The 21,180-nt window shown below is 48.2% G+C and overlaps 1 protein-coding gene across 2 annotated transcripts in view; it reads right to left on the bottom strand.

Moving 5' to 3' along the window:
* Positions 1-21,180, bottom strand: part of LOC119919755 (rho GTPase-activating protein 7-like) — a 102,559-nt gene that overhangs the window by 1,361 nt on the left and 80,018 nt on the right. For both annotated transcript variants that reach the window (XM_038740423.1, XM_038740424.1), the window contains exons 5-13: positions 18,271-19,613; positions 16,251-16,421; positions 15,474-15,633; positions 14,016-14,214; positions 12,069-12,285; positions 7,218-7,332; positions 4,025-4,243; positions 3,004-3,221; positions 1,768-1,941 (exon numbers count right to left, since the gene is read on the bottom strand). In XM_038740423.1, coding sequence (XP_038596351.1) covers positions 1,768-1,941; positions 3,004-3,221; positions 4,025-4,243; positions 7,218-7,332; positions 12,069-12,285; positions 14,016-14,214; positions 15,474-15,633; positions 16,251-16,421; positions 18,271-19,613 — 2,816 coding nt within the window. The remainder of the gene's footprint in view (positions 1-1,767; positions 1,942-3,003; positions 3,222-4,024; positions 4,244-7,217; positions 7,333-12,068; positions 12,286-14,015; positions 14,215-15,473; positions 15,634-16,250; positions 16,422-18,270; positions 19,614-21,180) is intronic.

Genomic DNA, 21,180 nt, shown 5'->3' with positions numbered 1-21,180 from the left:
TTGTAGACCACTCATAGTAAAATCTTCCCAAGATATCCTACTTATTGGGCTCTCCCCTATGAAATGTTCCTTTCTGTGTCTTTTTCTCATCCTAAGAAGTTTGCCCTAATTAGTCATTGAGGATCTGGTAACCTAAATATTTGATACAGAATTTGGCAAAGGGTATTCCAAGATGCTGACTTCAATTTTTGAATCATTCATTCTGGTACAGTGCATATTATAACATCCAATCACTTTCAATTTCTAATGTCCCAATTTAAACATGGATTTATGAGCAAATAACAGTTAAATCACCACCCCCAACATTGACTCAGACTACACCTTTTCTAAAATATATTGGCAGTCTTCCCTTTTTGATCTTAGTTAGTACCTAAACTACAATTTGATATGGGCTACCAGTGCTTCAAAAATTAGAAGGCCATAAGCTTCCTATTTCTCTACCCTAATGTCAATCAAATATTTTCGATTGCAACACATATGAACACTTTAGACTTTTTTAAAAACTCAGTTCATCTTTTTAAATTTGGTACTCTATTCAAATAAATTAATGGGTTGGATTTGGATCTGAAAACAAAGCCAAGATAGCGGACAGCCCAAACACACTCCTCATCTCTCAGTTCCATTTGGAGTTTCCCAATCGCTTTTGGCTAGCACTCTGGAAGCAGTCCAGGACAGACCCCAGCTGACAAACAGCAGCCATGTGTGCGAGGGTCCAAAATGTAGCATGATTTCTTGCTCAGGACAAAAAAAAAAAAAATCCCTGGGACCTGAATCTACACACAGCAACCTGAATAGTGGGGATTACTGATGGGATCGGCTCATCCGGGGAGCTGCGTGCACTTATGTTACTGACAGAGTATTTCAGGGTTTGATAAACTCCTGCTTGTGCCAACTTTCCACTGTGAGTAAGGGGGTAAAAAGGGGAAACAAGGTTCCGGGGCTGAGAGAGGACAGGCTGCAATAGACCAGGAAAACACCACGTGGGGGTTTTTCAAGAGAATGGGGATGAACAAGTCTGGGGTTCAGTTTAAACAGTGATGGAGACCATCATCCCCATTGCCCAGTGGAGTTGTGCACTTAATAGCTGACACTATTTTCTGGCCCTACCTTGAATTGAAATAAGAGGTACAACTCACCCTGTTGGTAGCTGGCTGATGAATCAGCTAATTGTGCTTCAGTTTGCTCATCCCCACGTGGGGCCTGTGTCCAACCTGATTATCTAGCTCAGTGCTTCGTACATTGCTTGGCACATACTAAGCGCTTATTAGAATAAGAAGAATAAGCAGCAACTGGATTTCTCCCCAGCCCTTTCCGAGTGCCTGAGTTCACCTTGCTCTGGCCTTTCTTTCCATTTTGACATTTTTCTCTTCCATATCAACCAACCATTCTCTCTCCAATGTTACTCAGGGGTTAGGACAATAATGATATTTGCTAAATACTTACTATGTGCCAAGCAATGCACTAAGCAGTGGGATAGACACAAAATAAACAGATTGGACCTGGTTCCTTTCCTACATGAGGCTCAGTCTTTCAAGTAAGACTTTGCCAGTGAGGGAACTGGCACAGAGAAGTAACGTGCCCAAAGTCACACAGCAGATCCAGGATTAGAACCCAGGTCCTCTGATTCCCAAGCCAGGGCTAGCTCCACTAGGCCATGCTGCTTCCCAACAAAAGGGGAAGCCTGTCATTGTTTAAAGAATGAGGGTCACTCAAAACCCATACCTTAAAGGGCAATGTATAGTAATGAACTAGAAAGCTCAGTCATACCTTGTGTCCATTCTGCAGACATGAGTCACCCGGGATTTCTCCGCTCCCACTGTCTCAATCAGGTGTTGGCACAGAAACACGTGGGCTAAAACCCCATTCAGGGGCACTTCTTCATACTCCACAGAGGTAGCGGCCACGATACAAGTGCTGCCCTTGGGGTCTGATCTCCAGGTCCTAGGGAATGGCAAGGAAACCCATGAAACATGAAAAACCATAGGGATTGGTGTTTTAGAATCATATCTGAATTTTGTCATCTGGGCTGGATTAACATTCCTCCCTTTAAGTGGAATTTACAGCCAAAAATGAGGTTTTTGCACACAGAAGACCACCAAACTTGGTTGACCAAGAAGTCCCCTCATACTGCCTCAACTACACCCTGTGGGAAGGTGACAGAAATACGTGGAGTTGGAAATTCCTGGGCTGCTGAAGATCCTCTCAAGCATGATTATGTGTTGTCATTAATTGTGGCAACAATTCCAATGCCCTCCACTGCCTGCTCTTCTCTAGATAATTTTCCCCCAGAAAAATTCAGCAACTGCTCACTCTACAGTCCACCAGCACTGTCCAAGACCCATCTCTTCCGCATATTGAAAGGCCAATTAGTGATGGGCTCTGTAAGAGAGCCTTGTCTCCCAGACACTATGAGTTTCTTGACAGCAAGGGCCACACCTGTTCTCTGTGGCACAAGTGCCTAGAAAAAAATGTTCTGCATCAAGCTGCTCTTGATCTCTAAATTGAGATTCTTCTGGCAGAGCCTCATTAGGACTAAGGAAGCAGACTGGCCTGGTGGAGAGAGCACGGGTCTGGGATTCAGAAGGACCTGGGTTCTAAATTCAGCTCTGCCACTTGTCTGCTATGTGACTTTTGGCAAGTCACTTAACTGTTCTGTACCTCAGGCACCTCATCCGTAAAATACGGCTTAAGACTCTAAAACCCCATAATAACAACAACAACTAGGGTATGTGTTAAGCGCTTACTTTGTGCCGGGCACTGTACTAAGCACTGGGGTAGATACAAGGTATTGGCCTCACATTCTTTATCCCCATTTTAAACACTGTGTGGGACAGGGACTGTGTCCAACCTGATCAACTTGTACTTACCCCAGCATTTAGTACAGTGCTTGGCACATAGTAAGCACTTAACAAGTACCAAAAAAAAAAAATCGCTAAACAAACAGGAGTCCCCAACTCCATCCTGACGAATCCCACACACCTCAAGGGCTTTAAGACTCCTCACCTTAGAAGAACATACTCTCTTGGCGGAAGGGGAGCCATGCCGTCTGTCGTGTAATGGTAGATCTCTGTCTCTTCATCCAGCGTCTCCAGGACCTTGGCCTGCTGCAGTGTGGGGTCCCAGCAGTGCTGCTCTCTCAACACACGCTGCAGAACGGCCTGCGGGGAGGCAGCAATATCCACGGAGGCTTTCCACAGCCTCAAGGGGTACCCGTCTTCCACCTGTGGAGGGATGGGAGAAGCGCTGCGTGAGGCTCTCAGCAGGACATTAGTACCCTAGTGAGTCTCAGGGCAGAAGTGAAGCAGTGCAGCCTAATGGAAAAGAGCATGAGCCTAGAAGACAGAGGACCAGGGTTCTAATCCCAGCTCCGCCACTTGTCTGCTCTGTGACCTTGGGCAAGCCATTTAACTTTTTTCTGGGCCTCAGTTACCTCATCTGTTTAATAGAGATTAAGACAGCCTTAAGTGAGACAGGGACTGTATCCAACCTGATTATCTTGTATCTATCCCAGGGCTTAGTACAATGATGGGCTCTTAGTAAGGACTTGAGAATTACAATAAATAGAAAAGAAATGGAAGGGGTGGAGCCAGAGCAGGCTGAGTACCCAATTCCAACCTATGGGAAGCTGGAAAGGGAAGAACACCAGGCTGGAAGTGATAATGGCCAGTACTCAGACTGGCTCTGAACCACATGATTATGCTATGTGACCTTGGGCAAATAATCTCTCACTATCTCAACTAACTCACCTGCAAAATGGGAATAATAATCCCCAGTTCCTCCCTTTCTCAGAGAAGAGGCAAATGAGTTGAAAATGCTTTGGAAAATGTAAGGACTTGGTCATTCTAACTTCTCATTTAAGCCCTTGGACAGGACCAAGCAACCAGTGGACACTAAATAAATAGCAGCTGAGGAAGGGTAAAGACTGCTGAAGTGAAATGATTCAGGACTCCTGGGCCTCCCTCAGGGTCCCCTAGTTGATCTGTGCACCAGTTCTTCAATGATCAACGTATCACCCCACTCTCACCTTCTTATTAGCCAACTCCACGTGGGGCAAATGGGAACAGGACACCCAACTTTTGAATTTGTCTCTGGCATCTCTGAGCAGATCCTGCATGGAATTTTCCAGGGAAATCAGCATGCTGGAGTATCTGGCCAAGGCAGTTGAGCCTGCTTTATTTCCTCCAGGACTGGGTTGCCCCTGCCGCCCCCTGAGGTCCTGAGACTCGAGGCAGTAGTCAGGCATCTGGTAAAGAAACCACAAGATGGTCAGTGTGAGGAGCAAGTGACTCAATCCATCCTGCCCAACATTTCTACTGCACAAATAAGGTTGGCTGGCAGGTAGATCCCAGCCTGCAGGCTCTAGAATCACAACACTGACAGGGCCTCAGGTGGTCATCAGGTCTAAGCTGAATTGGTCATCAGGTCTAAGCTGAATAACCAAATCAAGAGGATAGTTGAAGATTAATTCCTAAAGATTTCCAGGGATGGGGTTTCCACACTGCCTCTGGTAGCAGTTCTGGGATTGACTCCTCCTGGTCTGCACTTTCTTACCCTAAGAACTCTGGCTTCAGATTAAGCCCTATTTCTCTCGTTCACTAGGCCATTTCCCATCTTTACCAGAAGCCTAGTGACTATGTTTAAAGAAATTTTATGATTCTGAAGCTGCCAAAAGCACAAACCTTGTCTAGCTTCTGTCTACCCTGAAACATGTTATGAAAAGGGAAATGGCTAGCCATGACAGAGTACTAGATTCAGAAGGACCTTCTCTCTCTTTAAACCCAAGCTATATTCCAGCATTAAATTCTAAAATTATTGGGCACTAAGCACCCAGGATAATACTAATAATGTCTTATTATTAATGTTATTATTTATAACCATGAGTTTATTTTATCCTCACAGTATCCCTGAAAGCTTGAAAGAAAATGACCCCACTTTGATTTAGAAGCCGCTTCACTGACCAAGACCTCCCTTCCCTATCTGCACTCACTTTGGTAACATTATTAACATCCCAATTAAAGGGATTAAGAACAGTGGGTCGCAAAACACATTCCCTACATTCTTAGAAAGTCACAACCCAGAAATCCAGGTCCAAAAGCCTGGGAAAAAACAAGCTCCCACATATTTGGGCAGAAGTTAATGCCATTGCTACCTTGGAACTCTGCAATTTATTTATTTATTTATTTATATTAATGTCTGTTTATTGTTATACTGTACTCTCCCAAGTGCTTAGAACAGTGCTTTGCACACAGTAAGCATTTAATAAATATGACAATGAATGAATGAACTCTCCAGGTAATTCAGGAGGAGGAGGAGAAGAAGAAGGCATTCTGCCCTCCACAGGGACTCACTGAATAGCACTTACTGACTGTTGCCCACATCCTGCCCACTGCTCCAGTTCAAGCCATACCCCAGGATTCCAGCACCCAAGTCTGGTCCAGGTCTGGCTGGGACAGGATTTAAGAGCAGCTATGTCATAACTATGTGATACCAGTGGTCTCTGTATTCTGGCAACAGCAACAGAATGCCTGGAGAAACTGTCAGATGGTTGCCTTCCTTGCCTCCTTGTTCGAATGGCTAGGAAAGCACCATTTAACATCTCCAACTTTTCCGCCTTTTAGACTGTGAGCCCACTGTTGGGTAGGGACTGTCTCTATATGTTGCCAATTTGTACTTCCCAAGCGCTTAGTACAGTGCTCTGCACATAGTAAGCGCTCAATAAATACGATTGATGATGATGTCTATTTTCCTTCCTATTCTGGACCTCTCATCCATTCATTTAATCAACACCTCCTCTCCCCCCCAAACCCCACTGAACCTTTGGCTGTACATCTCCTGGAGTAACATTTGCTACTCTTAGCACCTGCTGCTAAAAGTGCTTGAGCCTCCTACCTTCAAGCTTCACAAACGGGGGCATTCCTTGGCCTCATGCTACGATATTTGGAGGACAACAATTCTATGTTTAAAGACTTCCAAATCGCGAAGGCTGTGGAGATGACCATCATGCCCCCTAATTCTCAGCCTCTGTCTTTTGAGTCCATCATTCAGTGGTATTGAGCGCTATACTTAGCACTTGGGAAAGTACAATTAAGTTAGTAGATGTGATTTCTGCTCTGAAGGAAAAAAGCAGCAAAGAAGCAGCCGGGCCTAGTGGACAGAAGGGCCTGGGTTCTAATCCAGGCTCCACCTCTTCTCTGCTATGTGACCTTGGACAAGTCACTTAAATTCTCTGTGCCTCATTACCCCAGCTGTAAAACAGGGATTAAGACTATGAGCTCTATGTGGGACAAGGTCTGGGTCCAACTGATTAACTTGCATCTACCTCAGGGCTTAGTACAGTTCCTGTCACATAGTAAGCATTTAAATACCATAAAAAAGAGGATCTTACAATGTAGTGGGTTTTCACTCTCTCCTAACTTTTTCAGTTCATCTTTGTACTGAAAAGATCCACCAGATGACAAGGCAAGTTAGGGATGCTAGATTTCACATCCTTATCTATTACGAAAGGAAACCATCACGCTGTTTCTTCAAGCACTCTACTGCCAGAGACGGAGTCAGGATCCTGGTTTGGACAGACAATTGGTCTGACCCAAGAATAGCACTTCTTAGAGTCTTATGACTTTTTAAAAATAAAAGACCTTCAGGAGAGGAGAGTCCCCATCCCGCCTCCCTCCACCCTCCGGTGCATTTTTGGCCCCAGCAGTTGGGCAGTTCCTCCTTCTGCCTGACCAAACAAATTATCTCTTGTTGCATTCAAAACCTTACTTCCTCTTGTTCAGTCTACTGAATTCACCATGAGAATCAGTGTGCCCTAGTGGATAGGGCACAGGCCTGGGCGTCTGAAGGACCTGGGTTCTATTTCCAGCTCTGCCATTTGTCTGCTGTGTAACGTTGGGCAAGTCACTTAATTTATTTGTGCTTCAGTTACCTCATCTGTAAAATGAGGATTAAGACTGTGAGTCCCATGTGGGACTGGACTGGGTCCAACCTGACTAGCTTGTATCTACCTCAGTGCTTAGTACAGTGCCTGGCTCATAATAAGCACTCAACAAATACCATTAAAAAAAAGTAGTTGGACTTCACCTTAAAACCCATCCTCTGAGTCTTGAAAGAATTTTTTAGGCTATGTTCTGCCCTCCCCACCATAGACTAAAACCCCACTGTTTTTCTCAGGGCAGGATTCCGCCGAGAGCCCCATTGGGGCAGACAGGTTTGCATACCTGGAAGAGCCTGTGGCACTCCACGATCATGTGAGCCAGGCCCTGTGTGGCCGCCAGGTTCTCACTCAGGTCCCTCTGATCGGGCTTTCCCAGGCTGTGCTTCCTTTGGCTGGACCTAAAAGAGCCAGAGAGGGTCAGACCCTGAGCCCAAGAGCACAGGCCCGAAACGTTCCTGAAAAAAACCTGTGGGTGGTTAATCATTTCCTGTTCTGGGGTTTTCATTCATTCATTCATTCAATCATATTTATTGAGCACTTACTGTGTGCAGAGCACTGTACTAAGCACTTGGGAAGTACAAGTCGGCAACATTATAGAGACGGTCCCTACCCAACAACGGGCTCACAGTCTAGAAGCAGCGTGGCTCAGTGGAAAAGAGCATGGGCTTTGGAGTCAGAGGTCATGGGTTCAAATCCCGGCTCCGCCACTTGTCAGCTATGTGACTTTGGGCAAGTCACTTCACTTCTCTGGACCTCAGTTCCCTCATCTGGAAAATGGGGATGAAGACTGTGAGCCCCCAGGTGGGACAACCTCATGACCTTGTATGCCCCCAGTGCTTAGAACAGTGCTTGCACATAGTAAGTGCTTAATAAATGCCATCATTATTATTATTATTATTATAGAAATATGTCGTGTCTCCCCAGGTGGGACAACCTCATGACCTTGTATCCCCCAGCACTTAGAACAGTGCTTTGCACATAGTAAGTGCTTAATAAATGCCATTATTATTATTATTATTATAGAAATATGCCAAGTGTCCCAGTGCTTTTATTCTCAATGTTTTATTGTTTTGCGGGGGAAGGAAAGAGATGAGGTCCTTGTCTAGCTCTTGGGGGTAAGGACTGAAATCCACCCTTATCTCCCCAGAATGTTTGCCTTGGCTTTCTAGTGCTGACTTCCATTCTTGTTCTGGAGGAGCCACAATAAAGCCCAAATGTGATGTGACTCTGGGAGGACACCCTAAGAAAATCTCTTTTTGCTCCTGCACTATCAAATGGGAGGCTATGGCCCAGAGAGAGGAAAACCCTGGACAAATAGGTGGCTGAGTAATAATGAGGATTATAATAATAATAATAGTATTTGTTATGTGTCAAGCACTGTACTATGTGCTGGGGTAGATAAAAGACAATAAGGTCAGGCACGGTCCCTGTCCCACATGGGGGCTCACAGTCTATAGGAGGAAGAACGGGTATTTTAATCTCCATTTTGCAAATTAGGAAACTGAGGCAGAAAAAACTGACATGATATGCCCATGGTCCCTCAGCAAGCAAGTGGCCGAGCTGGGATTAGAACCCAGGTCCTCTAATTTCCAGGCCCATAATCTTTCCACTAGGACACACAGCTTCTCCAAACTGAAGTCAACTGGAGGGTCTGGAAGACTAGGAGTTCAAGATAGACAGCAAAATATCCCCAGTTCCTCTCCCAACACATAAGACCAACCTCCTCCAATAATAATGGCGTTTTTAAGTGCTTTCTATGTGCTAACCATGAGGTAGACACAGGATTATCAGATCAAAGTCCCTGTCCCACACGGGGTTCACAATCTACTTTCTCCCTAATTCACAGATAAAGAAACTTAGGCCCAGAGAGGTTAAATGACTTGCCCAAGGTCACCCAATAGGGCAGTGGCAGAGCTGGTACTGGAATTGGGGTCCTAATGAAACTAAGGGGAAGGAAAATAGCCGATCTCAGCCCGTTGTCAGACACTTGCTGGCAAATCTCAGCAGAAGGCTTCACAAGACGACTAGCCAAGCCCATGAGTGAGCTGTTCCAAGTCAGCATACAGTTCAGTGAGCCGTTGTCATGTCATGAGGTCTATGGCCTCTCCTTGTGGAAAACAGAAAAGGCCAAATTGTCTCCGCCCACTGAGCCGTTGGGCAGCTCTGCCATCCTTGCCTCATGTTTGTAGCACATTCCTCTATCCTGTTTCAAGATCAAATTCTTCAGTGACTTCACTAACACTCACTTCCAATAACACTATCTTGGAACATTCCTCCTGACCTACTTTAGAAAGAGGCGATAAGAGCCCTTGACAATTCCTGGGAGCCAAGGCTCTGTACTTCTTTGAAGTTTGAATCCGAAAGTCAAACATTTATCTGAATCTAAGGTTCAAAGCAACCTTGTTTTCGAAGACGATAAAGAAAACGCTCACTATTTGAAGCCATTTCCTGCTGTAATGGGGATAAAATAAATCAAAGCTACAATGCAGCACTTCCCCTCTCCCTCCCCTGCAACCGCAGTGTATGTACCATGTTTTGGCTTCTGGCTCAGTCCCACTTTCAGCCTCACTCTTGGTCCGAGGGCCTCTTTTCCCGCCAAAGGAGAATCCAATCAGTACTGATAGGGCAGAGGGAAGGGGTGGGCAGGAGAACTGGAGCTAAAACTGAAATCTGCCCACTAAGTGGGGCTTCTGCTTCAACGGAGATTGTAAGGCAGCTGTGTGTAAGTAACACACAAAGAGCTTCCTGACAAACTGTCCGTCTCCTGTCGCCTTCTTTAGACTGTCACTTCCTGGAGGGCAGGAACCACATCATCTCCTTCCTAGCTCATTCCCCAGTACAGTACAGGGTTCTCGACCAGAACCAAGTATAGGGCAACAAAACAGGACAGTCTATTGCCTGGATGGCTGGGCACAAGGTTGGGATTGTCCAGAAACATCTCCCTCTCTTCAGTCAGTCACTTAAAAAAAAAAGGGATGGTATTTGTTAGGCGCTTTCTACAGGTCAAGCACTGTTCTAAGCCCTGGGGTAGACATAAGCTAATCAGGCTGGACACACTCCCTATCTCAAGTGGGGCTCACAGTCCTAATCTCCATTTTACAGATGAGGTAACTGAGGCACAGAGAAGTTAACTGACTTACCCAAAGTCACACAGCTGGAGTGGCAAAGCGGGATTAGAGTCCACGACCTCTGACTCCCAAGCCCGTGCTCTATGCATTAGCCCAAGCTGCTTCCCCAAACCCTTCACTGTAATGTTTCGTAGGCAATCGAGAGGAGGATACGAGACCAGATATGTGAGAAAAGGATACAAGTCAGGAAACAATTGCTGGGGACACCAACAACAGAGGGGAGCTCGGCAGCTTCTGAAAGAGCCGAGACCCAGGATCTGGAAGGACTGGATCTTTCCAGACATTACACCTGGCACAAAGAGGCCATACTGAGGAGGAAGGGGAGCTTTGCAGAGGGCATGGCATTCATTCAAATAAGTCACCTCCTCTAGGAAGCCTTCCCAAATTACCCTCACCTACCTCCAGTCAGTCAAGCCCCAAAGTCTTCATGACTTTAATTACGAGGGCATGCTCATATTATTTGTATTCTTATGCCTCAGTTACATTCTAAGCCATTGTCATTTACAGTATGTCCATTTACTAACGTGCCAGCTTCTACCCTGCGTCCCTTATCATTACAATCGTCAACGGTATTTGCTGAGTGATTACTGTATCCAGAGCATTGGACTAAGCGCTTGGGAGAGTACAATATTATAGGGTTGGTTGAAATGTTCCCTACCCACAGTGACCTTACAGTCTTAGACTTTGAGCAACTTGAGAATGGGGAACAAGTCTTGCTCTTCCTTTGTCACTCTTGTCACATCCTAGGACAGGGTTGTGCATGTAGTAGACACTGAGACTATGGAAGCAGTGAAAAATTGGAGTCGTGAGAAGCAGCACGGTTTATTGGAAAGAGCATGGGCCCAGGAGTCAGAGGGCCTGGGTTTTAATCCTATTTCTACCACTTGCCTGCAGTGTGACCCTGAGCAAGTCACTTAACTACACTGTGCTTCAGTTTCCTCAACTGTAAAATGAGGATTCAAAATCTGTTCTACCTCCTACGTAGACTATGAGCCCGCTATGGGACAGAGGCTGCGTCAAACCTGCTTATTTTGTATCTACCCCAGTGCATAGAACAATGCTCAACAGATAGGTGCTTAACAAATACCATAAAAAAATATTAAGATGCAAATGGAAAGATTTTCAGCAAAAGTAAACTCTGAAATGGTCTATGGAGGGAAGGCAGAAATCTCTGGGAGTTCTAGGAAAAAGATAGATTCTCAGATGTCAGAGATGGTGTAGAGGGAGGGCAGTCTATCCAATTGAAAATCCATTAGCTGATTCTAAATAGGTGATTCAGAACCTGACAACGAGTTCAAGGGTTCTAAACTAGAGGGCACATGGTTCTGGGGCTCTCCAGAGCAGAGTGGTCTAATCGGGAAGAGTACAGAGCCCTAAGGTAAGTCCCAGCTCTGCTCCTTCCCGCTGTGTGAACTGGACAAATTGCTTAATCTCTCTAGGACTCAATTTCCCCTTCAGTGAAAAATGGGGATAAAAATCCCTGCCTCCTAGAGACGGTGAGAAGAGAAAATGAACTAAAGGCCATGAAAGTGTTTTAAGGAACTGGGACAAATGAGCCATACTTGTAGCAAAACCAAGAAGTAGTCCTGACAGGGTCTGAACAAGGGAGATCAGTCTGGTTACCAAAGCCTCTTCAGCATCAAAAACATCTTCCGGGCTACAAAGTCCATAATTCTCTGCCCTCATAGTCACTGCCCCATAACAAGTACGGAAAATCTAATGGGCCTGCCTCTGAACTTGGAAGGGCCATGGGTCACCAGATTCCAAACACCAAGAAACACAATCAGAGCTCCTCTTGCAAGCCCCACCGACTCTACATAAAAGGGAGCAGAAAAGAAGAGCTGTTTATTCAACTGATTTTAGGCCTGTCACCACCTGGCTTCCTTAAAGCTCCCAAACACATTTGGTTCTGGAGTGCTAGGTGGTGGCTGAGGGAGAAGGGAAGGGAGAGGAACAGGAGGGCCTGAAGCCTGAGCCCAGGGCTTCCGCTGAGCAGGCTGGCGTACCTGGAGGTGGCCAGCGTGTCCTGCCGGAAAGTGTTGAGGTGAAATAGGGACGGGGCGAGGCACACGGCAATGTTGGTCGGCGTCATCTGGTTCTCTTCCACAAAGCCCACGACATCCCGGAGGAAAAAGAGGAGAATTTTCAAGGCTTCCCGGTTCTCATCCGGCAGCAGGAGGATGGCAGCCTGGACTGCAGGAAAGTGCTGATCCTTTGGGAGGTCTAAGGTGAGAAAAGAAGGGGGTGATGAGTAGGGAAGGGGGACAGGGGGGATCAGAGATGAAGTGACCACTGGGATGAGTGTCTCTTTTCTCACCAATCACTCTTGGGCCTTCTAAAAGCCAGAATTTCTTCCGGCTCCCTGCTCAACAATGTGTCCAGAAAAGCAGGCCCTAATCCCTGTGTCCCTGTCCTGACTGCGGGGGCCACCCCAAAGCCACACCCCAGTCCCAACCTAGAGAGGGACGTGATCCCCAGACTACATCTTCACTGGAGTTCATGCCACACCTGGGCCAGCAGCAGGGCTAGCAAGGAAAGGCCTGGAACAGGGTGTGGCTTCACATGCTAAATCACCACCTCAGGGCACCAGAGGGCAGCCTAGGGATGGACCCACTGTCAGCCGGGCAGGAGTCAGGAACTCAGACCAGCTGCCCATGGCGCTGGAAAAATGCTCCTTGACAGATTTCCGCAAATTGTTTGTGTATGACGTCACGCGGAACGGGACAGGGAGGCGAATTTCCCGCCCGCCTCGGGGCGGCCAAATGTCTGAAGCTGGCCTTGCCTGGAATGCATTCATCTGGGAACTGAGCTGACTTGGCCTTACCATTTCTTTTCCCCTGGAAATGAGAGCTCCACCTCCCTCCAGCTCTGCCCCGAAGACTCCTCTGAACTTCCCTGCCTCTTCATTCCCATCCTCCTCCATCCTGCTGCTCTGCTATAGTTTTCACTATCCCCAACCCCCACCCTGACACAACACCTTACTCTCCACTCCCTTCTTATCCACTTTGGATAAGAAGAAAAAGCCTTTCTTCAGGTAAAGTTGCCAGGGTGAGCCTTGGGCTCTGAAGGGAACTAGTGCCTTCACTAGCTCTCACCCACACCAAAAATCCATAGACATGGCTCTTACTAGACCTGGGGGCTGCCTAGCCTCGGTAATGGTATTTGTTAGTAATGGTATTTGTTAAGCGCTTAGTATGTGCCAAGCACTGTACTATAAGCGCTGGGGTAGGTACAAGCTAATCAAGTTGGACACAGTCCATGTCCCAAATGGGGCTTACAATTTTAATCCCCATTTTACAGATGAGATAACTGAGGTACAGAGAAGTTAAGTGACTTGCCCAAGGTCATACAGCAGACAAGCGGCAGAGCTGGGATTAGAACCCGATTCCTCTGATCCTCAGGCCCGTGCTCTTTCCACTGGTCCATGACGATTTTCCCTTCTGCACAAAGGACACCAAAGCCCCCTCCCTATCTCATTTGCCATTCATAATAGAGGGGAGCAATCAAGGAGTTTCTGTAAAAATGTCAGACTGTAAAGGAAATGGGATTTCTCCACAGAGTTGGAGCAACAACAGAGGCTGGGCCTGACTTGTGATCTCACACTGATCTGACACTCATTCTCACGATTTCCCTCCAATGACCAAAAGCCCGAGAAACCAGCGCTAAGGAGGATGTGTCTGTCACCTCATTTGCCAACAAGGATTAAAGGAAAGGGAATAACCTCAGGGGAAATGAGGCCAAAGAGAAAATAACTGCTCAAATGAATAAGGGAGAGCTCAGCCCAGCAGAGCAGAAGTCCGGAAACAATCAGAGTGGGTTTATGGTTTTTTTTTTTTTCCTCCGGGAGCCCAGGGGCTTTCTGGCAGGGCCGGGTTTATTCAAAGAAAGGAAAAGAAAGGAGCTGTGTGTGTTGGGGGGTGGCAGGGTGTTGGGGCCGGGTCGAGTGGACCTACACTGGTAGATGTGGAGGAAGGACTCGCAGAGCTTGCTGGTAAATATGGGCTCAGGAAGGTCCCGGAAATACTGCTTGACCATGTCGGCCACATCAAATGCCGACTGCCCCTCGTAATTCACGTTGGCTGGATCAGCTTCGTTCATCTCCCTTAGTGACAGGATCCGAGATTTCACCCCAGACTTCCGGAATAGTCCAACCTGGGGAAAAGAAACGTGGAGGGGGAGAGTCTAATTATAGGAACAGCCAGGCCATCCATCCTTCTCCCTGAAAGCTGCTGGCACTGGGCTAGGGGGTACTCTCTGGGGCAGGTGCAGGATGCTGCTAAGGGGTCAGAACTGGCAGGGGCAGCTAGCCCCACTTCCTTAGATCCAGAGAGGTAACCGGGCAAGAAGTGAATGCCGAGGCTTGTGTGCTGAGACAAAACATAGTGTAGAACCCCACCTTCTCACCAAAGTGGAGAGCAAGTTATCCAAACTTCACCTGTCTGGCCAAATGGTAAGCAAAATAAAAAAGGTGGGTAGCAGAATCAAATCTGTATATGCCAGGTACGATAATTATAACTGTGGTATGTATTAAGCTTCTACTATGTACCAAGCACTCTGTTAATCACTGGGGTAGATACAATTCAATTAGATCAGACACAGCCCAGGACTCACAGTCTACAGGAGGGAGAAAAGGCATTAAATCCCCATTTTACAGATGAGGAAATCGAGGCACTGGAAAGTTAATCAATCAATCGTATTTATTGAGCGCTTACTATGTGCAGAGCACTGTACTAAGCGCTTGGGAAGTACAAATTGGCAACACATAGAGACAGTCCCTACCCAACAGTGGGCTCACAGTCTAAAAGGGGGAGACAGAGAACAGAACCAAACATACCAACAAAATAAAATAAATAGGATAGAAATGTACAAGTAAAATAAATAAATAAATGAATAAATAGAGTAATAAAGTTAAGTGACTTGCCCAGGGTCACACAGCAGGCAAGTGGAAGAGCGGAGGTTAGAACCGAGATCTTCTGATTCCCAGACATATTTGTATGTATTTATTACTCTATTTATTTTATTTGTACATATTTATTCTATTTATTTAATTTTGTTAATATGTTTTGTTCTCTGTCTCCCCCTTCTAGACTGTGAGCCCACTGTTGGGTAGGGACCATCTCTATATGTGGCCAACTTGTACTTCCCAAGCGCTTAGTACAGTGCTCTGCACCCAGTAAGCGCTCAATAAATACGATTGCATGAATGCTCTTCTACTAGGTCATGTAGCTTCATCTCGCTGGAGAGATGATCTAAAGAAAGGACACTGGAGCCAGGATGGGATAGTAGGGCTGCTACCTCCCAGTCATGGGAATCGGCCCCAGGTGGAAAAGAGAAGCAGGGAAGTGCCAACAACCTTTCCCCCGCCCTCAGCTGGCTGCTGTCTGGGGTTGGGGGATAGTATCCACACACACCTGGTCAAGGAAGTGGTTCCTCAGGTATTCCATGGCCTGCAGGATGCCTCTCGGCAGGGGCTGGCTTGTCCGCTGGACACTGAGGAGCAGCGGGACACCAAACACTTTCCTGTCCTTGTAATCCGGGGTCTTGGTTTTCCTTCTGAACTTGGGAACGGTCCTTAGAACAAACAAAAATCCCCACCCCATTAGAATTCAACCCCTTTAGCCCCCTCAGCCGGTACTAGAGTTCAGAGCCGAGTGTGAGTGCCTAGTGCTGAGGAGGGTGGAGTGGTCAGTGTTTCTACTTCCCTACAACCCCATGCCAAAGCAGAGCTGCTCGAGAACGGACCCCAGAAACAGGGTAAAGGTAGGGCCCGGCTCTGAGCAGACTGCTACAGTGAAAAAGGGCTCCCCCAATTCCATCGGCCAACTCAGTTCTGGGGCCAGTCTGGCCACCGGGGCCCACTCTAGAGGTCAGTGGCATTATGGAGCTGTAGGCCAAGTCCACATTACAAGGGACCCGTGTCCCAAGAATGGTCTCCAGATCAGTCCCATTTCTGGGTGTCCATGGAGAGAGGCAGAACTGAGACCTAATGAAACCTGCTGGGTCTACCCTGAACGGGATCACCTGGGGGCCCTGACCCCACCTCTACATTAGCTCCAAGATTGGACCCCTGCCCCTCCTAGATGAACATTCAAAGAGACCTACCCCTTACAGGAGAGACTTCAGCAGTGTCCCCGTGCCCCACCCTTCCTTCCGTCCCTCCCCTGGGTATGACTGTCAGCGGCCCTCACCAATTCCAGCCCTGCTTGCTGGAGGGAGAGTACTTGTCCATGAGAGCCGTGAGCTTCAGCAGGGCCAGCTTTTGGACTCGGCTGAGATGGACGGCTGACTGGCTCTCGATCTGTACAGACGGGTCATCCAAGCTGGCTAGCTCTTCCCCAGACCCATGCCACCGCCTGGACCTGCAACACCGATGGCGACAGAGAGGAGGAATCAATCAGGGAGCAGTTGCATTGCCCAGCCCAGCTCGGCTCTGGGCTACCTTCTCAGAAAAACGAACAGCAGAGAAAACAAAAAAAGCCGTTTGGCCTCCGCTCTTCATCTGGACTAGATTTAGGAAGTCAGTGGTGTTGGTAAAACCACCATTACCCCAACCCAAACCACGCTTTGCCTGGTTCTTTTCTCACCCACCCTTTTCCACTCTCTCAGGTCAGCCCATCAATCAATCGGTCCGTGGTATTTACTGAGCCCTGACTGTGTGAAGCGCTGCACTAAGCATTTGGGAGAGTTCAACTTCACTCTCTCAACTCATGCATTTGGAAGAACTCAAGTCTATCTGCCTTCCGCAATCCCCTGAAGGTCCCACCTCTAGTGCTGACCAGTCACCTCAACCATATCCATCTCCGAAAGCTCGGTATACATCTTCTCAGCACTCAATTCCCCAACTTGACAGAGAAGAAAACTGAAGGCACAAAAAGGGGTTATGATCTTCCCAGGTTCCCACAAGTCCAAGATGGAATCGGGACCAAAACTGAGATCAATCTATCAATCAATCATATTTATTGAGTGCTTACTGTGTTCAGAGCACTGTACTGAGCACTTGGGAAAGTACAATACAACAGAGATCTCCTGATTCCTAGGCCATTCTTTTCCTCCAGAGCCACTCTTGCCTCCAGTGTACATTCAGTGTTTATAATTCATACTCTTACAAACCAGCTAAGGCCAGTTAATAATCAATGATACTTGAGCATTTACTATGTGCGCAGCACTGTACTAAGCACTTAATGTGTTCCTTACCATTGCTTCTATAGGTAGGCTCTTCTATAGCAGACTTCTATAGGTCTCTAACACTCTCCACAGCATTAAGAAGTCTATCTGAGCACACTCAGGTAGCATAGCACCCTATCAGGTCCACATTAGAGAACAGATAGGGACCTTGAGAATGTACATTTGATTAGAGCAAATAGGACAGACACACAGGCCATGGTGGCAAAGGCTAGTCAATATAACTATATGTGATGGCAACCTGTTGGCAAAGCAAATGGAAGAATACTACAAGTCAGACTGCCAACAGTATGAACTAAGAACTGCTGTGTGGGCTGACCACAGCATGGACGCTTTGTGGCCTCGTGGAAAGAGCACGGGCTTGAGAGTCAGAGGAACTGGGTTCTATTGCAACTTAGCCATTTGTCTTCCATGTGACCTGGGGCAAATCATCTCACTTCTCTGTGCCTGGTTACCTCTAAAAAGGGGATTAACCCCAGAACTCAGAACATTGTTTGACACATAGTAAGCACTTAATATCATTAAAAAAACACACTAGGGTAACAAAGCATTACCACGTTTTCCTTCCTTTAAGTAGCAACCCAATGCCAGCACAGCATGTAGCCTACTCCTCTTAATCAGCTCACCCTTGAAGGGATTTTCACACAACATTTTGGATACAGATTAGAATACAATAGAGATCAGCTCAGCCAACCACAGACTCCATGCAGTCAGTCCTTCAGGAGGCCCATGACCACCACACCTCTGGCCTTCAACAATAGGAGGAGGAATGATTTTTCCCTTGGCGCTGAACCAGGTCTGAACATGATGCTAACTGGGCTCTTTCCTTCTCCAGGGATGAACCTAGGATCTGCCCAACTGCTCCAGGGGTGCCATTTTTAAACTGGCTCAATGCTGGAGTTCGGCCAGAGTCCTCAGGGCGGAGGTTGGCTCCGGCTTCCAGCCCACCCATCGAGGCCGAAACTGGCCCAGCCCATGAGCTACAACATCATGGACAAGGAAGAATTCAAGGGAGCAGAAACCGACCTGCGGGGGCGTGAGATGGATCCCAGCTCCAGCCCCAGTGACCCAGGCGTCGGGTGGGAGTCCAGACGGGAGTCCCGCTGGGTCTGGGGCTCCACCTGCTTGCGCCGGTGCTCCGTCCCACCCCCGAGGATGTGCCCTGCTGCCTCCTCAGGGGGCTCGGTAATCTCCAGGTGGATCTGGTTGAGGGAAGCAGGACCCGGGGAGGTCTGAGAGTCAGCAAAGTCTGAGTCTCCATCCTCGGAAAACTTCTGTGACCACTGGCTGACCAGTTGCTGTATCCCGTTGACGTGCTCCACGACGTGGTCCAGCGCCGAGAAGACGTCATCTTCCTCCCCAAACCCAAAGCCCGGCACGTTGTCATAGATGCTGACGCGGTGGTCCCCGGGGCTCAGGGTCCCCGGGCAGGGGGTCGTCTCCCTGGAGCCGGAACTCACCCGGGTCCAGCGGCAGCCGTGGAAACTCCCGGTCCGCCAGTTCACCAGAGTGTCATCAGGTGGGGAGAGCAGGTGGTCGGCCATCAGAACCTTGGGGAAAGTGCCGGGCTTGTGGCCCTGGGGGATCTGGAACAGCTGGTTCTTCCAGTTCCGCTCGGCCACATCCCCGCCCCACGGGCACGGCTGCCCCCAGCCTGGGTCCCCTCCCCGCCTCGTGTGGCTCCGGACCCGGATAACAGGGCTCGGGGTGCTGACCGCGCTGCTGTTTTCGGACTGGCTGCCGCTGCTACCGCTGCTGCCGCTGCTGCTGCAGGTCGTGGGGGAGTAGGGGAATGCTGCGGCCCGGCCCTGGCCGGGGCTCCGCAGCTTGTCCTCGTCCAGGCCTGCCAGGGAGATGGGGCCGCTGATGACAGGTTTGGCCCTGGGGCCCGAGCTTTTCCCAGAGCTCCCGCCGCGGAGTCGCAGCTTCTCCATCTTCCTCAGCAGGCTCTTCCCGCGGGCCCGGGGAGGCTTCTCCACCGGCGTCTCCTCGCCGATGACGCGGAGGGTCTCGCTGGGGGACGGAGAGCAGCTGAAGGTGGAATCTGGGGATGCCAGCTTGCTGGAGGAACAGCGGGAGGAGCTGCGGCTGGTCTCGGGGTCGTCGAAAGCCTTGGGGAAGGGGAGGTCGCTGTCGCCACTGCTGGAGCTGTGCAGCGAGGACACGTCCGGCTTCTCTCCGGAGTCTGGGAGAGCCGGCTCCCGGCCGCCCGCGCTCCGGAGCCTCGGGCCACCGGGGACGGCCCCCCGGGACCCACTCTCCCCTGGGCAGCCATCCTCGCTCTCTAGGCGGGACCACCTCCGGCTGCAGCGCTCGTAAGCCCATTTGGTGCTGATTGCACATGGCTCCTCATCTTCTGACTCATCGCTCTGAAAAGGAAGAGAGGCAGAAGGTCTGGGGCAGAGTCCTCTTGGTGATCTATGGCAAGTCTTTATACACGGACCACTGACCATGGAGCTCATTAAGGGCAGGGAACGTGTCTGTTTATTGTTATATTGTATTCTCCCAAGCTCTTAGTACAGTGTGTTTTGCACAAAGTATAAGCGTTTAAAAAATACGATTGAGTGAATGAAAGTGTAAGCCCTGATCCCTGCCCTTGGGCTGACAGTCTAAAGGGGGAGACAAGAAACACAGAAAACTCAACTCTCACTCAAAGCATACTTAGACATGATCAGCAGCGGTGGAGGGGGCAAATGCACGAACCAAAAGGGAACAATCTCTACCCTATTGTTTTGCTGTCTGTCTCCCCCTTCTAGACTGTGAGCCTGTTGTTCAGTTGGATTGTCTCTATCTGTTGCCAAATCGCTTAGTACAGTGCTCTGCATTCAGTAAGCACTCAATAAATATGATTGAATGAAGGAATGAATTAACTCGAGTAAGAATTTTAGTGTTAGCAAGGAGTTCTTGCACTCCTGCAGGCATAGAGTCCTGGACCAAGCACTCTGGGGCACCTGCAGAAGCTTCAAGAAGATCTCTGACCTCTCCATCCCCAAGTAAAACCCCTCACAAGAACGATCCCCTGAGCACCCTCAGACAGAGGAAAAGCTGGGAATCACTCAGACTACAAATTCTTTGTGGACAGGGATCATAGGACCCTGGTTCTAATCCTGGCTTTACCACTTGTCTGCTGTGTGACTTTGGGCAAGTCACTTAACTTCTTGATGCCTCACTTTCCTCATCTGCAAAATGGGAATTCTATACCTGTCCCCCTTCCTATTTAGACCATGAGCCCCATGTGGGACTTGATCTTGTACCTACCCCAGTGCAGTGCTTGGCACATAGTAAGTGCTTAACAAATACCACATTATTACTACTCTATTAATTTTTATCATTATCAATAATCATGACTACCAACTTTACTGTATTTTCCCAAGCGCTTAGTACAGTGCTCTGTACACAATAAGCACTCAACGCATACCGGTAAATTTTCAGCCTACCACTTAGAAAAAGTCACCCCAAACTCAGCCAATGCTGGGCAACGGATGCCTCTAAAAGGATCTGGATACTTCCTTTCAAAGACAAGAAATAGGAAAGATTCCTAAAACTCCTAATGTCCTTGTCCCTAGCCCTGCCTAACGGGGCTGGGCAGAAGTCAAGGAAAAGAGGGTGAATGAGGGTGTTGGGGGAGGGGAGAAGACCCCCCGATCTATGGTGTCAGAGATGAAAAGGAAAGCACCTAACGGTCAGCCATACTAGCAGCAGTCACCAGCAGGACCCCAGGGAAATCTCGACCATTCTTTTCTCTACTCCATCCTCATCTAGCAAATTGACCGAGTCTAATACATTGGCAACCCCTGCCTTTTCTATGAAATTTGTTAAGTGCTTATTATGTGCTAGACACTATACTAAGCACTGAGGTAGATATAAGATAATCATGTTTGACACAGTCCCTGTCCCACATGGGGCTCATAGTCTTAGTCCCCATTTTACAGATGA

This window comes from Tachyglossus aculeatus, chromosome X1 (genome assembly GCF_015852505.1).
Source record: "Tachyglossus aculeatus isolate mTacAcu1 chromosome X1, mTacAcu1.pri, whole genome shotgun sequence".
Classification (NCBI taxonomy): domain Eukaryota; kingdom Metazoa; phylum Chordata; class Mammalia; order Monotremata; family Tachyglossidae; genus Tachyglossus; species Tachyglossus aculeatus.
The sequence above is the reverse complement of the archived record's forward strand: the minus strand, read 5'-3'. Positions and strand labels throughout refer to the sequence as shown.